Below are 20,751 nucleotides of genomic sequence, written 5' to 3'. Positions count from 1 at the left end.
CAATGTTACATATGGAATATGAATGGCCTGCAGTTACATTGCACCGGATAAAAGGAAAATAACCTCAGTGCTGATTGCTGCCAATGTTAAATATTGTGCTAGCAGCCATAGCCCCGCCCACACCCGGAAGGACATCAGAAGCCCCGCCTCTAAATTGCGCCCATTGGCGCAGGGATCCTGCAGACGGACGCTATCGCTGTTGTGAGTGGTCAGTTTTGCTGTCAATCAGCGAGGTTGCTACATTTCCGCTGTAGCAGTGTGCGGGACTGGGTGATGTGGATGTAAGCAGAGATTGTTCAGTGTTGCTGCAGAAAGCAATGGTTCGCTTCAAGTCCAGGTAATTGTGGTCAGGTCTGCTGTGCTCTGGACAATAATCCTGCTGGAATATCGAGCCTTAAGTTGATCAGTTTCCCCATGGCAATGTGTGGCGAGTTACTCAGCCATGCTTTTACAGTTAAATGTGAAATCCCTCAAACCGATAGAAATGCCAGTGATTTTAAAGTGATCGTGTTATAGTTGTTAAAGTCAAAGACATTTTAATTTATTTGCAGCACCGTGAAAGTAATATTTTCACTTTTCTCCCCAACTATTTATGGCTCATGAATTTAGCGTTTCTATGAATACGCATTTAAGGAGTTTCAGCCTGGTGCGGTTCTCTGGGTGAGAGTACCTATTGCTGAATTCTGATGGGGCAGCATTTATGTCTCAACCTGCTCACCATTAAAGTACATGAACGTGTTGAACCCTTTGAATGGGAGAAATAAAGTATCAGGAATAAAACCATTAAATGCTGGAAAACACTCAACGGGTCAGGCAGCCTCTGTGGAGCGAGAAACCGAGTTAACGTTTCAGGTCGATGACCCTTCATCGGAACTCGTATGTCAGGATTGTTTTATCCTCTGACCCCTTAATCTCAAAAAAAGTCTAAGGACCAACAATTTTAGACCTCAAGGACATTTTTTAATTTATTGGGCACAGTGCCATGAATATCTAAATAACATAAAAATGTATTTTCTACTATATGTGTAAATGCGTTTAATGCATTGTTATAGTTTATGCAAATCCAAATAAGGGAAGTTCAAAATGTTCCAAAATCAGGACAGGACTAAAAGATATCTGCAGAATTGGGAAAATTGAAATATATGATGCTGTTGAAATGAGGAAACAAAAATAATCTAAAACTCACTTGTAAAGCTATCCTGGGAGGATGACAAGGCAGTGATCAGCTGAGTCCTGTGGGGAAACTATTGCCTGTGTAATTATGCCCGGGTAGCCATGATTATCCACCTACCTTTGTACAAGTGACCACGCACTATTGGTGCCTGTTACCAAGGTGCCAACTTCAGAGTGGCAAGATTGTGCTGTGAAGGGATGAAGGGCACTTTGGTCTTTCCTCGTAACCTTCACTGTCACAAATCCCAGTGCAGGAAGGTCTGCATCCAAATACTTCTCCTTTGTGGTTTGGAACTCCTAGACATACAATGGAAGGATTTTATCCAGCCCACTTACAAGATCCAGGACCAAGTTGTGGCTAACGGGGAAAACGGTTGTAGGGAGGGAGTGTGTGGCCTACAGTGAGTGGCTTACACTGACCTGTCACTGGAGGGGATGCCAGCCTTGTGCCAACATGTCTGAGGACCTGAGTTAAGCAGTTGGTGACGAGTAAGCTTGGTACATAGCTCACTGGTCACATGGCTCATTTCACTGAGAGCCCTTGCAGACAATCCGACTCTTTAACAATTTGCTGTTTTTACTTATTGATTGATGACTCAGTAGATGGTATTAATGCCTGAATAACACATTATACAAGTAATTATCTTGTATATGTGTTTCAACACCTCAAAGTGCTTACACATTGAATTCCATTTTGGCGAGCAGTTAGACGAACATGGCAGCCTTTCTATGCCAGCAACATCCTATAAACACCAATCAGATGAATGACCAGTTAATCTGGGGGTTGATGGAATTGGTTGACAGCTAAAAATGCCTGATTTGTAAAGTTGTGTGCTGCATTACAGATAAAATATCTAACCTGTTGAAACACATTTGTGGCATTTCTCCATGTGCAGGTACCTCCTGTGCGAGATAGTGTTTGAGAACCCCCAGTTTCGGCAGTGTATCGAGGAAAAGAACGTCTATAAAACAGTTAAAGATGCAATTGCTCGAGCGCATGGTGACTTTGGGTTTGGCTGTTGCTCTTTATCCCTGGCAGGTTGGTAATGGAAGACCCACAATAATCAGACCGAAGGCTGATGCAATGTATGGGTCCAGTGCACTGTATTGAACTGGTGTGTTACTGTAAAGTTCACTGAACAAGTTGTACCCTGTGTATGTTCCCTAGACCAGGTCTTAAGCCTTGCCTTTTCCTGTTGCTTGTGTTTGGCCTATGCTGTGATCCCTGGTTTATCTGTTCTCATTCAGTGTTGCAACAATCATGTTGCAATTTGCCTCAGTGCCCGTAGGAGGGAGAAATTTAGTCTAAAGTTCTTGTTCATGGTCACTGTCTACTGGAAACTGCATGATGTGAATGCTATGGAATGAAAGAATTGTCTATGACACTTCTTTCTTCCTGGAGAAAATGGAGGAGAGGGGAGAAGTGATATTATTGGAAAGTATTTCATTAAACTAATAAGATCTCTGTAAATGATCAGGATTGATGTTCAACAGCACTGCTTCCAACATCTCTGATCTCACGTATAGACTTCAGGATAGATTTGTGTTCTCATCTGCTTAGTCTTTATGCTGTTGCTCTGTTTCGGTTTATTTCTTATGCGCACAGAGGGTTCAAGAGCAAACCATGTCCGGATCAGTGAACCACAACTATCTCCAGAATCAAGATTACCTGCTCAAACAACAAACTACAACCCTCCTATCTGCATTTCTCAAATTCTGGCCACTTGAGCATCCCTGATTTTAATTGCTCCACCATTGACAGCCGTGCTTACAGCTGCCAAGGCCCTAAGCTTTGGAATTCCCATCCTAAACCTTTCTACGTCTCGTTTCTCCTTTTAAGACGCTCCTTAAAACCTACCTCTTTGACCAAGCTTTTGGTCATCTGCCCTAATATCTCCTTTTCTGGCTCAGTGTCAAATTTTGTTTGATAACGCTTTTGTGAAGCACCTTAGGGTGTTTTACTATGTTAAAGGCGCTATATAAATACAACTTGCCTGAACTATGGTGGCAGCAGTGCTTACTGAGAGATTTGAAATGGGAACCAGAAATATTGGTAATATAGAAATTAGGTCACACAGCAGGAGAACGGGCAGGTTAATGTTCCCGGCATAGATTCTTCATCAGAATCGAAAACTAGGCGATAGGCAAACATTTTAGTTAGGTTGGTGAAAAGAACAGGGTGGAAAGTACGACAGATTCCCCAATCACAGAGAGGGAGTTAGTGGGCTGAATGACCTACAAACTGTTTATTTAGAAAACTGTTAGATGATTTAAAAGATGAGAAAATGGAAAGCCATAAAGACAAAGGAGTGTGCAGACAGCTGAGCGGGTGAAAAGACTACAGGAAGCTAAAGATGTGTTGCCATAGCAATGCTCCTCGCCATCCTGAGCCTATTAATGGATGTGTACATGTGCAGCTTCATCATCAGCATCATGGGCAGTCCCTCGAAATCGAGGAAGACTTGCTTCCATTCTAACAGTGAGTTGTCAGGTGACTGTACAGTCCAATATGGGAATTAGAGTCTCTGTCACAGGTGAGACAGACAATGGTTGAGGGAAAGGGTGGTTGGGTCTGGTTTGCCGCACGCTCCTTCTGTCTCCTGCGCTTGATTTCTGCATGCTCTCGGCGACGAGACTTGAGGTGCTCAGCACCCTCCCGGATGTTCTTCCTCCGCTTAGGGCGGTCTTTGGCCAGGGACTCCCAGGTGTCAGTGGGGATGTTGCATTTTATCAAGGAGGCTTTGAGGGTGCCCTTGAAACATTTCCTCTGCCCACCTGGGGTTCGCTTGCCGTTAGGAGTTCCGAGTAGAGCGCTTGCTTTGGGAATCTTGTGTCAGGCATGTGAACAATGTGGCCTGCGGAGCTGGTCGAGTGTGGTCAGTGCTTCGATAAGGGTTGACAACCCTCCAGGATTGTCCTGAAGTCTCCAGGAATTAAAGATTAATCTCCTGGATACAAATGCGAGCAACCTGGAAGAGAAATCAATGGGGCATTTTAAAAAAAAAAGGGTGTGCTTTTCTTTTCATTTTCTTTGAACACTTTCATTTATTAGGGGGGCGGGGAAAGGCTGTTTGACTAGGCTGGATTCAGGAGGTCTTATGATGAAACCTCCAGGAATACGTCCAACCAGTGCTGCGGCATTAACCTGAAGATTGGAGGAGAACCTTGAAGGTTGAATCCATTTGTCTTTTGTGACTGTTTAACAGCAATGTATTGCAAGACTGATTTACCGTACTGTGCTCCAGTCATTTATCTGAGCCAGCAGTATATGGAGGTGCCACTGATGTTTAATTACTGGCTGGGAGCCACAGTGATTGTACTTGGTAATTGCTAATATTCAAGATTTATAGATTTGTTTTCAGCCTACCAATATCGACTGCTCTGCTCCCCATGTCTGCTGTGTGAAACATTAGTGCGCCGTTGGGGGAGAGATTAGAGAAACTGGGATTGTTCTCCTTAGAGCAAAGGGATATTTAATAGAGATTTAAATTGAGGAATTTTGTTCAGAGTAAAATAAGGAGCAACTGTTTCCAGGGGCAGGTGGATCGGTAACCAAAGGAAACAGATTTAAGATTTATTAGCTAAAGTACTATAGGGGAGATGAGAATTTTTTTTAATGCGATGAGTTATGATCCGGAATGCACTGCCTAGAAGGGTGCTGGAAGCAGATTCAATAGAATCATAGAAGTTTACAGCACAGAAGGAGGCCATTTCGGCCCATCGTGTCCATGCCAGCCAACAAGAGGCTATCCAGCCTAATCCCACTTTCCAGCTCTAGGTCTGTAACCCTGCAGGTTACGGCACTTTAGGTGCACATCAAAGTACTTTTTAAATGTGGTGTTTCTGCCTCTACCACCCTTTCAGGCAGTGAGTTCCAGACCCCCACAAACCTCTGCGTGAAGAAATTTCCCCAAAAATCCCCTCTAAACCTTCTACCAATTACTTTAAATCTATGTCCCCTGGTTGTAGACCCCTCTGCTAAGGGAAATAGGTCCTTTCTATCCACTATATCTAGGCCCCTCATAATTTTATACACCTCCAATGAGGTCTCCCTTCAGCCTCCTCTGTTCCAATGAAAATAAATCCAGCCTATCTAATCTGTTCTCATAGCTTAGATTCTTACTCCCAGCAATATCCTCGTAAATCTCCTCTGTACCCTCTCCAGTGCAATCACGTCCTTCCTATAATGTGGTGACCAGAACTGCACGCCATACTCCAGCTGTGGCCTAACCAGTATTTTATACAGTTCGAGCATAACCCCCCTGCTCTTGTATTCTATGCCTCGGCTAATAAAGGCAAGCATTCCATATGTCTTCTTAACCACCTTATCTACCTGGCCTGCTACTTTCAGGGATCTGTGGACATGCACTCAAAGGTCCCTTTGTTCCTCTATACTTCTCAGTATCCTACCATTTAATGAGTATTTCCTTTCCTTGTTGGCCCTCCCCAAATGCATTACCTCACACTTCTCTGGATTAAATTCCATTTGCCACTGTTCTGCCCACCTGACCAGTTGACTGATATCTTCCTGCAGTCCGCAGCTTTCTTCTTCATTGTCAACCACACAGCCAATTTTGGTATCATCTGCAAACTTCTTAATTATACCCCCTACACTCAAGTCTAGATCATTAATGTATATCACAAAAAGCAAGGGACCTAGTACTGAACATAGAAACATAGAAAATAGGTGCAGGAGCAGGCCATTCAGCCCTTCTAGCCCGCACCGCCATTCAATGAGTTCATGGCTGAACATGAAACTTGCGGAACCCCATTGGAAACATCCTTCCAGTCGCAAAAACACCCATCAACCATTATCCTTTGCTTCCTGCCTCTGAGCCAATTTTGGATCCAACTTACCAGAATAGTAACTTTCAAAAGGGAATTGGATAAATACTGGAAAATGAATACATTGCAGGGCTGTGGGGAAAGAGCAATGTTGTGGGACTAATTGAACAGCTCTTTCAAAGCCAATTTTGAGTTGTATGATTCTATACTATGTATCTAGGAAAATGCTCTGGAATTAAAAATTCTTATTAAATTACAGATGACCTTGTTTTTTTTTAAATGTACAAAAGCCAACTGGTCTTGTCCCAGCCAGCTTTTTTTCTTAGAATGGGTGTAATGACTAATAGAACGAGCAGATTCTACATGGGATTATTTCTTTTAGTCAGCCTGCTTTGAACCCTAAAAGGACCACTGCAAATATGCACCATGGAAAAAAAATTATTTTCCATAGTCACAGTGTGTTGCTGATTTACTGATCAGTGATCTCTTTTTCTCCTCTCCTCCCAGTCAAGTACCTAAATGCCTACACAGGGATTGTCTTAATAAGATGTCGAAAAGACTTCTACCGACTGCTGTGGTCAGCCCTGCCGTTTATCACCTTCCTGGAGAACAAGAACCAGAAATACCCATGTTTTTTTAACACGTTACATGTGGGAGGTAAGAATGCTGGAAATTTTGGTGCAGAATTGACCATTGGACTCACTAGCTATTTGCTAGATCCTCCACCAAGGTTTATCAAATCTAATCTCGTATCCCTGCTCTTTACACTTCTGTCTGAGTGTTTAACTTCCCTCTTAAATGTCACAATTGACTTAGCTTCAATAGACTTTTGAGGTCATGCATTCTATATCCTAATATCCTCTGTGTAAAAAGAATCCTTTCAACTCCCCTTTAGGGTGTCGGCCTTGGCTCAGTGGTAGCACTCTTGCCTCTGAGTCAGAAGGTTGTGGGTTCAAGCCTCACTCTTGTGCCTTGAGCACATAATCTAAGCGGACACTGCACTGAAGGAGTGTTGCACTGTCTGAGGTGTGCAGCCTTTGAAATGAGAAGTTAAGCCAAGGCCCAGTCTGCCTTCTCAGGTGGACAAAAAAAAAAATCCCACAGCACTATTTCAAAGGAGAGCAGGGGAGTTCTCCCGGTGTTCTGGCCAACATTTAGCCCTCGACCAACAGATGGGGGCCAAAATTGCCCCTTTCATTAAGGCCTGTTAACACCGGAAAGCGGTGGCTATGCTATGGAGTGCAATAGCCACCATTATCAAAATTCCACTCCTGTGTTAACCCGGAGTGCCCTGATTTCCCCCCCCTGCTGCCGATCAGTGTTAAGTGAATCATCACCGTGCACACCCCCGATCTACCCCCCACCCCCAATGGCAAAATTCTGCTCTGAAAATCTTTGGCCTGCCCTGCGGTGCCAAAACCTGTGTTTTTTTTCCCCCCTCCGGTAGTCTAGTGAGGTTGAGGCTATCTGCAATGGCTGTACGGCTTCCCTTAAAGGGGAGGCTGCGCTGCCGCCATGTTTTTTTTTTTGTTGGCCAACTGCCATGTTGGCCTGACAATTTTGCCCCTGGGTTCGGCCGGGCCGTTAACAGGCAGCCTGACACCCTCTCTTGGGTGCCAGGCCACTGGCCTAGCCAAAACCCTCCCTGGTGGCCCGAAGTTTTGAAATCGTGAAGGCTCTCCTCTTTAAGTGGAGGAGAGAGCTGTGGTGACGCAGTGCCGTGAGGATGTCATCGCGGCAGTCACTCCACACCTCCCCCAATTTCCGCCCCTCAGGTGTTGCCACTGCCGCGTATCCGCCCCTCTTCTGTTGTCATTAAGAGCGATTTCCGGATCCAAGTGGGAAAAAAAAAGCAGAATGTCACTCAGGTGACCTCAACCACCGCGACGGTGAAAACAAAACTGGGTAGGAGGGCCGCGTTTCAGGCGGGGGGGGTAATTTCGGCCCCTCCACCTTTTCATTTATTTCATTGCTGTTTGTGGGAACTTGCTGTGATTCCTATATTACAACTGTGACTACACTTCAAAAGTACTTAATCATCTGTAAAATGCTTTGGGAGGTGCTGCGGTCGTGAAAGGCGCTATATGAGTGCAAGTCTTCGGTTTCTAGCAGCAATCTGGGCCTCCAATCACTCTTCGTGCTGAATGACACTAGCCACATCTGGGATGTAGAGATGAAACAATCTAAGCATTAATGTAACAGCCATACCAAGGGTGGGAGAGTGGAGTTCCCCAACTATTGTACCCAGTGTCAGTGTCAAAGCATTAACTGATCAATCACCTTTCAACATTAAAATAAAAAAATTTTGAATTAGATTAAATCTGGTGGGAGTTTCAGTTGTACTCAGTTAGCATTGCCTTAACTAAACAAGACTTTATAAACCCACCTATTAGACTGATATTTACACACATGTAAACAGTACTGTCCTTGAGTTTAATGCATTGTGACTTTCAAGGGAGCACTAATAATCATGTTGAATTTTGGTCCCTTTTGAGGTACTATCCGAACCTGCCAGAAGTTCCTCATCCAGTATAACCGCAAGCAGTTGCTGCTGCTCCTGAAAGACTGTAAAACCGAAGGTGAGGAAATTTTACTGAGTTGGTATTTTCTGAGGCTTCCTGTTTCCACTGCCCATCACTTTCAAAATAGCTGCAAAATACATTTGTTTTCTTTAAATGCTGCAGAATGTCTGGGATCTATTTACAGGATACTGTTTGGTGAAAGTGATATCCCACCAACACTGAGATAAGGCAAACTAACTAACCTCCTATAATTTGCAGATTTCCTTCCTTACTGCTGGTGCTTATAGTCAGAGTTCCTTAAGCATTGAGTGAGGACAAGAGCAGGCTTGGCTGTGATAACACCATTGGTTAAATCACTATCTGTGCTTGCATGAAGAATTGCCACTTGAGCAAGTTAGCAGAGAAACTGTTCTCCAGGTGAAAGGGGAAAGTGGAGTAGGAGAAAGATTTCATTATAGCCCTGAGGTGGATGACTCTACAAAAGTAACCTCATTTTTGAGCCATCCAAACAGCATTTTGAGTATCTTTAACCTTTTCTTCCTTTTCAGTGGAGAGGAAATCTGTTCAAAGATCAATCCTGAATTGTTCACTAAAGGAATTGGAGGAAGATCAATCGCAGGAGCGAGATGAAGAGATGGAGGGAGCAGATGCTGATTAAATGTCTTATGAAAATAAATCACTGGGTATCAGTGGAGAACTGCACTGCAGGAATGCTTCCACCCACCTTGCCGATTGAGATGTTTGGCTGTGATATAAACTGCATAAGATTTCATGCTAAATCTTTAGCTTAGATTAATAGAGCTCACTATAAGCAGGCTCAAAGCACAAATCCCCAACAGTACCCATTGTGCCACCTCAATTTGAGAATCTCTTGAATTATTTTCATTACAAGGTCATCTTGTCACTTCAATATTGGCAGGTGGATAAAAGGAACCCACACTGCTTATTTCTCCAGCCAGTTCAGTAAGTGCTGCAAAGTGACATCAATAAATCCAGCACCATCTTTACCTGCTGCTTGTGGGCTTTCCTAATGTTATCATGCTAAGTTGTTCATGACATGATCTGGGAACATAAAGCTAGCACTAGTCTACTGCTGTCAGAATAACTGCAGGAGAGTAATTGACATCTAGCTTCCTATAAATAATCAAAGTTTGAAAAGTACTTGTGTATTGCTGTTTTTAAAAAAAAACGTAGAAATGTTTTGTAAAGTCCTCCATCTACCAAAGATGTAGTACTTCAAAGTCGATCAGCTACTAAGGCTGTGGCAGGCAAACAATACCTATGTTTTTTTTTGTGGGATGAAGGGAAGAGGTTACCAACCCCATTGGTTTGTATAAAATGGGAATCTTAATTGCTACTGATGGAATGCAAGTCCCACAACATTCTGCTGTTGCTAATCTTGTTTTGTGGTATATAACTAGTGATTTAAACAACTGTGAAATTAAACAGACTGGTCATATTTTAATTTGACTAGTAAGGTATTAAAATGATGGCTTTTGTGGCTAATGGACAATGATAGAAAATATTGCTTTAATGTTAAAAGGACTGATTACAAGTAGCTGTACACTTGCTCTTTTACTTAGTTACTTTTTCCTCCTTCCCTTTACCCCTCCATGTACTGGGATAAGTATATCCTATACAAAAGTTTGAACTCAGTAAGGACATTGTATAGTGTCTAAAATTAAAATCTACAGTGTTAGACATTGAATTACAATGCAAGTTTCAATGGTTTAGTTTACAACCTACAGAAGTGATAAAAGTTTAAAAACTTACAGCAAGGGCAAAATTTGTCAGTCGGCACACACGAGTCACTTCAACTATCTATACCTATTCAGGCCAAATCAGACTGTCCATTGCCTCAGCAGGTCTAGTCGATCCCAAGCTGATCTTTTGTCACAGACCACCTACTTCCACCTCCATATCATCCAGCTCTACCCCTAGTGCAGCCCTTATGCATGCCTTTGTTTCCCAAACACTGCAATTCTAATGTTCTCCTGCCCAGATTCATGTCCATTGTCCTAAATTTGACCACCTCAAATTCTGCTGCCTATAATCTTACCTTGCAAGTCCTGTTCACTAATCACAGGTGCTTGCTGGCTTACATTGGCTCCTTGTCCCCCAATGCCTCCACATTTAAAATGCTCATGCATGTGGATAACTACCTTTATGGCAGTGTTCCTTATACTGCCTGCAGCCCTACAACTCTCCCTTCTTCCAACTCTATCCTCTTGCACAGCTCTCCTCCCTTCACCCCCATGAGCAGTTATGCCCTAAACTCCTCTTCCCCTCTCCAAAGGCCTGCAGTATAAAACTCCCCTGAACAAGGTTTTGGTGATCCCTCCCAATATCTCCTCCTTTAGTAGAACATCCCTTCTCTATCTCCTCCCTCATTACAGCATTTTTTTTTGTCAATTGTGTTTTAATATAAAAATGTTTTATTGCAATCAGCTTTGGGTTGTGTAATAGCCAAGATTGTAAGCCTGACAGATCAAGCTCCCTCCACAACTGCAGCACATAATTTAGGTTGGCAGTCCAGTGCATTACAGTCAAAGGTGATGTGATCTACTTTAACATCTTACATAGCATCACATTTCAAAGAGAAGGAGATTCCTCCTGGTAAACATTCTTCCACCATCAAGAGGTTAACTACTACTCCATCTAGCTAGGTGTAAGCTTTTGCTGTGTGCAAAATGGCTGCTACATTGCCTACCCACACAAGACACCACTTTGAAATAAACACTTTGGGATATGGAGTGTAACAAAGTACTATATAAAATGCAAGTCTTATTTTCAGCGTCACTTCATTCCTCCTCAGATTCCCTTTATCCTTTCCCCTCTTGCCCCACCCCCTCAAAAAAGGAAGCTCCTACATTCCCAATGGGGGCAAAAAGTGTTATGAATCTATATAATCACTTTCCCATCATAGATGGTAGATCTTTAAAATGGGTGTTAAAGACAGACTGAACAGATAGGAATCGACTAAGGCAAGTTTGTGTGATTTACAGCCATTTACATGGATAGATGACCTTGCACAGGCTTGCTTTGACAGGCAGTACAATGGAGGAAATGGGAAGACTCAGCACAAGTTATTACTCTGCAAAAAAAAGGATGCAACACTTTGTCCCAAGCCTGTGGAAGATACTTTATAAATGCAAGTTCTTGCATGTAGGAGAAGCAAAAATGTGAAAGCATTTGCCACCAGATTTCACCTTCAGTTTAACTTTAACACCCTGTCCTTCCCCAATGCTTAATTTTTTGCTGTTCCCAAATCTGAAATCAAGTGTCCAACACTGAATGAAACCCCCATGCCATTGGTGCTGTGGGTTAACAATTAAATCACAAAACAAACTCAATTTGAGTGTCTACACTGACATTTTCTAGAAGTGAATGCAGAGACATTTATGCTTCACATGGACATAATTAACTTTTAAAAATTCCTCCAAGAACTGGAGACCTTGCTATAAATTATTCAAAGCAGGCAAACCAGATGGCTGCTTTACTCCAAACATGCATTAAGCTCAAAAGTATGGTGTAAAACACATCCTTAGAAAATACTTTATCCAAAGTCCACACACAGCAATGGGAGGGATTTGCTTCCCACATTTTTCCATTCCTTGCCTCAAAAGCAACCCATTCGGCACAAGTATAATTTCCACCCCCCCCCCCCCCCATTATTCACATCAGCCTCAATGTCAAATTCCCAATTCAGTAATTATGTGGGCAGTTTTGCAGGATCAGACATGGTTCACTCAGGATGCAGCTGGAAGAGGTACATTTATTTCACCTGTCAAAACCAGATTCAAACCCAAGTCCAAGATAAGGCGAGTACACCAATCCACTGGACTATTTTCTCCTCCTCTCTCCTCCTCCTCCTCCTCCTCCTCCTCCTCCCCCCCCACTTTAAAAAGGAAGGGATACTAGCCATGAAAAAGGTATTTGCAAAAAAAAAAAGCCATCAATGACAAGTTACAAAGTAGAAATGCTGAGACAGACTCAGCTGCACAAATATAGGACATGGTCTAAATTTAACACTTCTACAGGCTGAAGTTTGTACAACACACATTGTACTTTTGCACGGTGTTTCTAGCCATTTAGTCTGGTTTCAGACATCCCTTTATGATTTAAATTGATGTATACTATAGTCTATCACACCATGGAATCAAGATGGTGTAGTCTTTGCTCCTCTTGCTCCCAAAGAAAAAATAAAACCATTGGTAGTTCTAATGGCAGTTTATTAGAAAATGCACATGCTGGTTTTAGAATCCTTAAGGTTTTAGTTCACCTTAATTTGGATACATTTTCTCCAGGGATTCCACAACAAAACTAATGTCTACCTTTTCTAAAAAGGGACAAGCATAGCTTTGCAACACATCTGCACTCAGCATCTGGATTTATAAGGAAAAGAATCATGAGCTCCTTCAAGAGCTAAAGCTATATTTAGTAATAAACCAGATATTTGAATACAGAGCACTGCCCAGGCTCCGATCACAGACAGTGGCTTTAAAGATTTCAATGTGTAGATCAAAGTGGAAAATGAAATTACAATACATGAACAGTCATTAAGTCCAGTATAACTCCTTAAAATGAATTACAGAATACCAATTTCAAAAGGAAATTGAAGAAACTGGTGAACACACTCATTTTTATTTAATTATGAACAGTGTCCATGAAACCACAAATTTAAAGGCATTGTTCACTGCACTGTTCCTCCTACTGGCATTTTATAAGCTAACTGTGCAGATACAAGAAAAGTAATACAAACCTGCAGGACATGGGAACATGAAATTAAATATGCACAGAAGCAACAATTTTTGCATGGTTAAAACAGTGCTCAGCTCCCTGCTCTAAGAACTTTCAGTTGGGAGAATGGACATGACCGTATATAAACCCAGGGGCACTCACCACAATTTGATTTACGACATGAATGAGCATTAAAGCTAATGCATGTTGGTGGTTATGGGCAAAAGGATGAACCATAGGGAAATATTAGCTGCTTAAAAAGCAAATGTGTCTTTCAGTAAGATTTACTAACTGTTGTAATGTATTCAGACATGCTCAGTCTGTTGGATGAGCTTATCTTCTGGGCCACTAACTGGGTGCACCCAACAAAATGTTCCATATTATGAGGGAGGGGGTTGGGCTCAGGGGAGGAGAAGGGTAGACAGGTTTGGCCTAGTTTGAATTAAGCTTCGCCAGGGCAGCTAGCCTTTTCTTGTTCAGATGTGACAGGATGGCATTAAAAATTGTTAATTTAAATTTTCCTCAAATTAAATTAGATCCAAAACACCCACTAATGTATGGCGGAAACCTGGTCACGCCAAGTGATTTTGTTGATGACAGTGGTGGTGGGAGAGAGTGAGTGTGTCTGGTCTTTGTAGAGCAGTAGCATAATGTACAATCATTTGACCAACCCCTTCCCCATTATGGTTTAAGGCAGAAATCAACAACAATGTGCACAAGATTATTTTATTGCATCTATTACTCTGCTGTTGCATTAAAGAAAAGTGAAGGGTAGAAGTAACAAAGCTGAACTCAATACTTCATTAGATTCTTTACATTCACGTTCTTAAAAAGATACACCACTTTTCAAATAAAAATCTTCAAAAAAAGGGAAACTCCAGCCAGTTAATTTATATTTTACTGCGGACAGGATACCATCCAACAGAACGTGGTGGGGGTGCGGGGGAAATAATTACAGACCGATTCAATACGCTGAATACTAATAAGCACGTGTGCTTTTGTGTAGTGGGGAAGAATACTTTGCAAAACTGCAGTGTTGTTGTTGGTCGTGGTGGGGGGTGGAAGAGAAAAAGAGAAAGGACAGAACATCATATGACTAACAGTGACAAATGTTAGGTAAACAAAAATCATGTGCGAATTATTTACAAAATAGCTGCTTCTAGCAAAGGGTAGAGAGTGATGACAAAAGAAATAATTTCAGTCCCCAGTGGATATCCACACACACTGGCAGAAGTTAAGCTTAGGTGTTACTGGAATTTCCCTTTTAAAAAAAAAAATCCCAAGACACAAGCTGTACGAATTGGTTGCGGTGTTCAACCACAAAGCGGTGTAATAAATTTGTATACATCATAAACAGGAGGCAAACTTTCATTTACAAACCACTCAAACAAATGCCTTCGCTGTAATCTGTTGTGGGTTTGAAATACAACCAAAATAACAACCAAGACCCAGTTTCTGAAACTATAGCAGCAAAATAATGAGAAAACATTTTCACCCAGACAGCAGCGAATGGAAATCCGGGCAGTAGCTGCCTGTGGTGCTAGGAGATGGGCAATGGCTCCCTACATTACTTTGTGTGAACTACTGAAGTACTGAAGAGAAGCTTCTGTTTTTTCTTCTTCTTTTTCCCATTTTTCTCTTCTGCAGGAATATAGGACCCAAAATTAGGTATGTACACTTTCCAATTTCAAACACAATCATATTCATGAGTATTCAGTTCATTTCTTTAGTACAGTGGGGGCATTTATTCACCAGCATGTTTGCACACTGCTAGACTGAATACAGATGAAACACAAGCAAAAAGACTGGCAAGCTGGTATTCAGTACATAGTGAGTATACTTTAAAAACAAGAATCTATCGTTGTTGTAGCTCCTCAGCAAGTTCTGAAGAAAAAAGTTTCTGACTGTATACATGAAAGATTGTTATGGAATCCTAATGCCCCATCATGGAGCTAGGCAAATAAAACAGTCAACTTTGTTACAGAAGGGCTAGCTACTGCCGTCAATACCCAACAGCAACTAGGAGTTACTTTATTATCTGCACGAGTTATCTTAAAAAGTCAAATACCCAGTTTTGGATTTTGAAACGTAGTGGAGAAAACCACTCTCATTTTAACCCTAGGTATTTAAAAATACCTGGTTCTGTTACCCACTGATGAAATACACAGAGACTCAATTATGTGCCAATTTCTCAATTATATTTTCAATCTGTAGGCTTCGGAGAATAGCTTTACAAGAGAGGAGCATTGATTGGTTTTACATTAGAAGCATTAGATTGTGGTGTCAGCATGAACTTTTTATATTATTGTCTGTTAGTGGTCCCACCATACGGACAGATATGCCAGGTTCTATTATACCCAGTTAGGGAACAGTATAAACTTTCTATTTGTTTACCACAAGCAACACTGGAGGAAGCCAAGAGAAAAACTGAACTCAATAGTGCAAGGGAGCTAAGTAAGCAGTACTGAGAAACCCTGGGTTAATGACCCCTTGTATGTATTCAGTTCTCACTGGCTTGCAACTCCTGCAAAGAACACCTCAATGAAGTAACCACCTGCAATTTAAATATTAGAAACATAGAAAATAGGTGTCGGAGTAGGCCATTCGGCCCTTCGAGCCTGCACAGTCATTCAATGAGATCATGGCTGATCATTCCCCGAGTACCCCTTTCCTGCTTTCTCTCCATACCCCTTGATCCCCTTAGCCATAAGGGCCATATCTAACTCCCTCTTGAATATATCCAATGAACTGGCATCAACAACTCTGCAGCAGGGAATTCCATAGGTTAACAACTCTGAGTGAAGAAGTTTCTCATCTCAGTCCTAAATGGCCTACCCCTTATCCTAAGACTATGTCCCCTAGTTCTGGACTTCCCCAACATCAGGAACATTCTTACCACATCTAACCTGTCCAGTCCCGTCAGAATCTTATACGTTTCTATGAGATCCTGTCTCATCCTTCTAAACTCCAGTGAATAAAGGCCCAGTTGATCCAGTCTCTCCTCATATGACAGTCCAGCCATCCCCAGAATCAGTCTGGTGAACCTTCGGTGCACTCCCTCAATAGCAAGAACATCCTTCCTCAGATTAGGAGACCAAAACTGTACATAATATTCCAGGTGAGGCCTCACTAAGGCCCTGTACAACTGCAGTTAGACCTCCCTGCTCCTATACTCAAGTCCCCAAGCTATGAAGGCCAACATACCATTTGCCTTCTTCACCGCCTGCATGCCTTTCAAAACAAACAAAGTCTTGATTTACTGAAAATGATGTGGAGTAATGGGGTGAGAAAAAAAGGAAAGCTTATGACAGATATCAAGGCCCAGATAAATAATTTAGAGTATAGAAAGTGCAGGGGTGAAATTAAAAAGGATATTAAGAAAGCAAAGAGAGAGCATGAAAAATTCTTGGCAAGTAAAATCAAAGAAAACCCAAAGATGTTTTATAAATATATTAAGAGCAAGAGGATAACTAAACAAAGGATAGGGCCTATTAGAGACCATGAAGGCAATCTGTGTGTAGAGGCAGGAGACATGGGTATGGTTCTTAATGACTACTTTGCGTCTGTTTTCACGAGAGGGACGATGCAGACACCGCTATCGGGGAGAAGTGTGAAATATTAGATGAAATAAACAGCAAGAGCGGATGTAATAAGGGGTTTAGCAGCTTTGAAATTGGATAAGTACCCAGGTCCAGATGAAATGTATCCCAGGCTGTTAAGCGAAGCAAGAGAGGAAATAGCAGAGGCTCTGACCACCATTTTCCAATCCCTTCTGGCTTCAGGTGTGGTGCAAGAGGACTGGAGGACAGCTAATATGGTACCTTTGTTTAAGAAGGGAAAAATTACAGGCCAGTCAGTCTAATTTCAATGGTGGGAAAATTATTGGAAAAAATTCTGAAGGACAGGATAAATATTCAATTAGAAAGTCACTGATCAATCAAGGACAGTCAGCACAAATTTGTTCAGGGAAGGTCATGTCTGACTAACTTGATTGAATTTTTTGAGGTGGTAACAAGGAGGGTCGAGCGTTTGATGTAGTGCATATGGAATTTAGAAAGACTTTTGATGAGGTCAGACATGGCAGACTGGTCATGAAAGTAAAAAGCCCATGGGATCCAGGGCAAAGTGGCAAATTGGATCCAAAATTGGCTCAAAAGGCAGGAAGCAGAAGGTAACAGTTGATGGGTGTTTATGACTGGAAGGATGCTTCCAGTGGGGTTCCACAGGGCTCAGTACTGGGTCCCTTGCTTTTTGTGGTGTAGACTTGAATATAGGGGGTATCATTAAGTTTGCAGTGTGACATCACAGCCAAGCAGGTAAGTGATTGGCTGGTGGATTGGTGAGTATTTAATCTTTTTCTTTTCTGATCAGTAAGAAACCTTTAGCATTTTCAATTAGGTTAATTTAAGGGTTAAGCCGTGGCAGGAGAGCACAGACCCATGTCATGCTCCTCCTGTGCTATGTGTGAAGTCAGGGACGCTCCCCATGTCCGTGACAACTACATGTGCAGGAAGTGTATCCAGCTGCAGCTCCTGACCAGTGCCACAATGCAGTCTGAGCTGCGCATGGATTCACTCTGGAGCACCGCGATGCTGAGGATGTCGTGAATAGCACGTTTAGGGAGTTGGTCATGCTGCAGGTAAAGGTTACACAGCCAGATAGGGAATGGGTGACCATCAGGCAGAGCAGTGGAAGGAAGGTAGTGCAGAGGTCCCCTTCAGTCATCTCTCTCCAAAACAAATACATCGTTTTGGGTACTGTTGGGGGAGATGACTCATTGGGGGAAGGCAGCAGCAGCCAAGTTCATGGCACCATGGATGACTCTGCTGCATAGGAAGACAGGAAAAAGAGTGGGAAACCTACAGTGATGGGGGATTCTATTGCAAGGGGAATGGAAAGGCGTTTCTGCAGTCGCAAATGAGACTCCAGGATGGTATGTTGACTCCCTGGTGCAAGGGTCAAGGATGTCTCGGAGCGGCTGCAGCACATTCTGGAGGGGGAGGGTGAACAGCCAGCTGTCGTGGTACATATAGGTACCAACGATATAGGTAAAAAACCAGATGATGTCCTACAAGCTGAATTTAGGGAAGCTAGGAGTTAAATTAAAAAGTAGGACCTCAAAAGGTAGTAATCTCAGGATTGCTACCAGTGCCACGTGCTAGTCAGAGTAGAAACTGCAAGATAGCTCAGATGAATATGTGGCTTGAGGAATGGTGCAAGGGAGAGGGATTCAAATTCCTGGGACATTGGAACCAGTTCTGAGGAGGTGGGACCAGTACAAACCAGACAGTCTGCACCTGGGCAGGACCAGAACCGATGTCCTGGGCGGGATATGTTTGCTAGTGCTGTTGGGGAGGGGTTAAATTAAAAAGACAGGGGATGGGAATCTATGCAGGGAGGCAGAGGGAAGTAAAAAGGGGACAGAAGCAAAAGATAGGAAGGATAAAAACAAGAGTGGAGGGCAGAGAAATCAAGGGCAAAAATCAAAAAGGGACACATTACAACATGATTCTAAAAGGACAGTGTTAAAAAAACAAGCCCGAAGGCTCCGAGTCTCAATGTGAGGAGCATTCGTAGTAAGGTGGATGAATTGACTGCGCAGATAGCTGTTAACGGATATGATGTAAATGGGATTACGGAGACATGGCTCCAATGTAACCAAGGCTGGGAGCTCAACATCCAGGGGTATTCAATATTCGGGAAGGACAGACAGGAAGGACTGGTTAAAGAGGAGATTAACACAATAGTAAGGAAGGACATTAGCGTGGATGATGTGGAATCTATATGGTAGAGCTGCAAAACATCAAAGGGCAGAAAACATTACTGCGAGTTGTGTACAGACCACCAAACAGTAGGAGGGAGGTTGGGGACAGAATCAAACAGGAAATTAGGGACGCATGCAATAAAGGTACAGCAGTTATCATGGGCGACTTTAATCTACATATTGATTGGGCTAACCAAACTGGTAGCAATACTGTGGAGGAGGCTTTCCTGGAGTGTATAAGGGATGGTTTTCTAGACCAATATGTCGAGGAACCAACTAGAGGGCAGGCCATCCTAGATTGGATCTTGTGTAACGAGAGGGGATTAATTAGCAATCTTGGAGAAAAGTGACCATAATATGGTAGAATTCTTCATTAAGATGGAGAGTGACACAGTTAAGTCAGAGACTAGGGTCCTGAACTTAAAGGAAACTGACAGTATAAGAGGTGAATTGGCTAGGATAGACTGGAGAATGATACTTAAAGGGTTGACAGTGGATAGGCAATGGCAGACATTTAAATATCACATGGATGAACTACAACAAATGTACATCCCTGTGTGGCATAAGAATAAAAAAAGGAAGATGGCTCAACCGTGGCTAACAAGGGAAATTAGGGAAAGTGTTAAATCCAAGGACGAGGCATATAAATTGGCCAGAAAAAGCAGCAAACCCGAGGACTGGGAGAAATTTAGAATTCAGGAGGAGGACTAAGGGTTTAATTAGGAGGGGGAAAATAGAGTATGAGTGTAAGCTTGCAGGGAACATAAAAACTGACTGCAAAAGCTTCTATAGATATGTGAAGATTAATGTAGGTCCCTTGCAATCAGAATCAGGTAAATTTATAATGGGGAACAAAGAAATGGCAGACCAATTGAACAAATACTTTGGTTCTGTCTTCACTAAGGAAGACACGAATAACCTCCCGAAAATATTAGGCGACCGAGGGTCAAGTGAGAAAGGGGAACCGAGGGAAATTAGTCAGGAAATGGTGTTAGGGAAATTGAAGGGACTGAAGGCCAATAAATCCCCAGGGCCTGATAGTCTGCATCCCAGAGTACTGAAGGAGGTGGCCCTCGAAACAGTAGATGCATTGGTGGTCATTTTCCAACATTCCATGGACTCTGGTTCAGTTCCTACAGATTGGAGGGTAGCTAATGTAACCCCACTTTTTAAAAAAAAGGGAGAGAGAAAACACAGAATTATAGACCGGTTAGCCTGACATCAGTGGTGGGGAAAATGCTGGAATCAGTTATTAAAGATGTAATAGCAGCTCATTTGGAAAGCAGTGACAGGATCGGTCCAAGACAGCATGGATATATGCAAGGGAAATCATGCTCGACAAATCTTCTGGAGTTTTTTTTTGAGGATGTGACTAGTAGAGTGGACAAGGAAGAACCAGTGGATGTGGTATATTTGGACTTTAAAAGGCTTTTGACAAGGTCCCACACAAGAGATTATTGTGCAAAATTAAAGCACATGGTATCGGGGGTAATTCTTGCTATTGAGGGAGTGCAGCGAAGGCTCACCAGACTGATTCCCGGGATGGCAGGACTAGCATGAAGAAAGACTGGATCGACTAGGCTTATATTCACTGGAATTTAGAAGAATGAAAGGGGATCTCATAGAAACATAAAATTCTGATGGGATTGGACAGGTTAGATGCAAGAATGTTCCCGATGTTGGGGAAGTCCAGAACCAGGAGTCAAGTTTAAGGATAAGGGGTAAGCCATTTAGGACTGAGATGAGGAGAAACTTCTTCACTCAGAG

General features: G+C 42.5%; 2 protein-coding genes across 4 annotated transcripts in view; one reads left to right on the top strand and one right to left on the bottom strand.

Annotated features, from left to right (window-relative positions):
* The first annotated feature begins 238 nt into the window (after window positions 1-238).
* pop5 (POP5 homolog, ribonuclease P/MRP subunit) lies at window positions 239-10,188 on the top strand. Its single transcript, XM_070887667.1, has 5 exons — window positions 239-337; window positions 2,070-2,212; window positions 6,466-6,615; window positions 8,454-8,537; window positions 9,029-10,188. The coding sequence occupies exons 1-5, from the start codon at window positions 318-320 to the stop codon at window positions 9,136-9,138; spliced, it is 507 nt and encodes a 168-aa protein (XP_070743768.1). The 5' UTR covers window positions 239-317; the 3' UTR covers window positions 9,139-10,188.
* Window positions 10,189-13,095: 2,907 nt separating this feature from the next.
* The window catches only part of rnf10 (ring finger protein 10), a 62,352-nt gene continuing 54,696 nt past the window's right edge, over window positions 13,096-20,751 (bottom strand). For all 3 annotated transcript variants that reach the window (XM_070887666.1, XM_070887664.1, XM_070887665.1), the window contains one exon: window positions 13,096-14,861. In XM_070887666.1, the coding sequence (XP_070743767.1) occupies window positions 14,788-14,861 (74 nt within the window). In that variant the 3' untranslated portion in view covers window positions 13,096-14,787. The remainder of the gene's footprint in view (window positions 14,862-20,751) is intronic.

The sequence above is a fragment of the Pristiophorus japonicus genome, chromosome 8 (genome assembly GCF_044704955.1).
Source record: "Pristiophorus japonicus isolate sPriJap1 chromosome 8, sPriJap1.hap1, whole genome shotgun sequence".
In the NCBI taxonomy this organism is placed as follows: domain Eukaryota; kingdom Metazoa; phylum Chordata; class Chondrichthyes; family Pristiophoridae; genus Pristiophorus; species Pristiophorus japonicus.
The sequence above is the reverse complement of the archived record's forward strand: the minus strand, read 5'-3'. Positions and strand labels throughout refer to the sequence as shown.

Coding starts and splice junctions, on each gene's coding strand:
- pop5 (XM_070887667.1), top strand. CDS start 318: ATGGTTCGCTTCAAGTCCAG. Junction 6,616..8,453: donor TAACACGTTACATGTGGGAG/GTAAGAATGCTG, acceptor GTCCCTTTTGAG/GTACTATCCGAACCTGCCAG. Junction 8,538..9,028: donor GAAAGACTGTAAAACCGAAG/GTGAGGAAATTT, acceptor CTTCCTTTTCAG/TGGAGAGGAAATCTGTTCAA.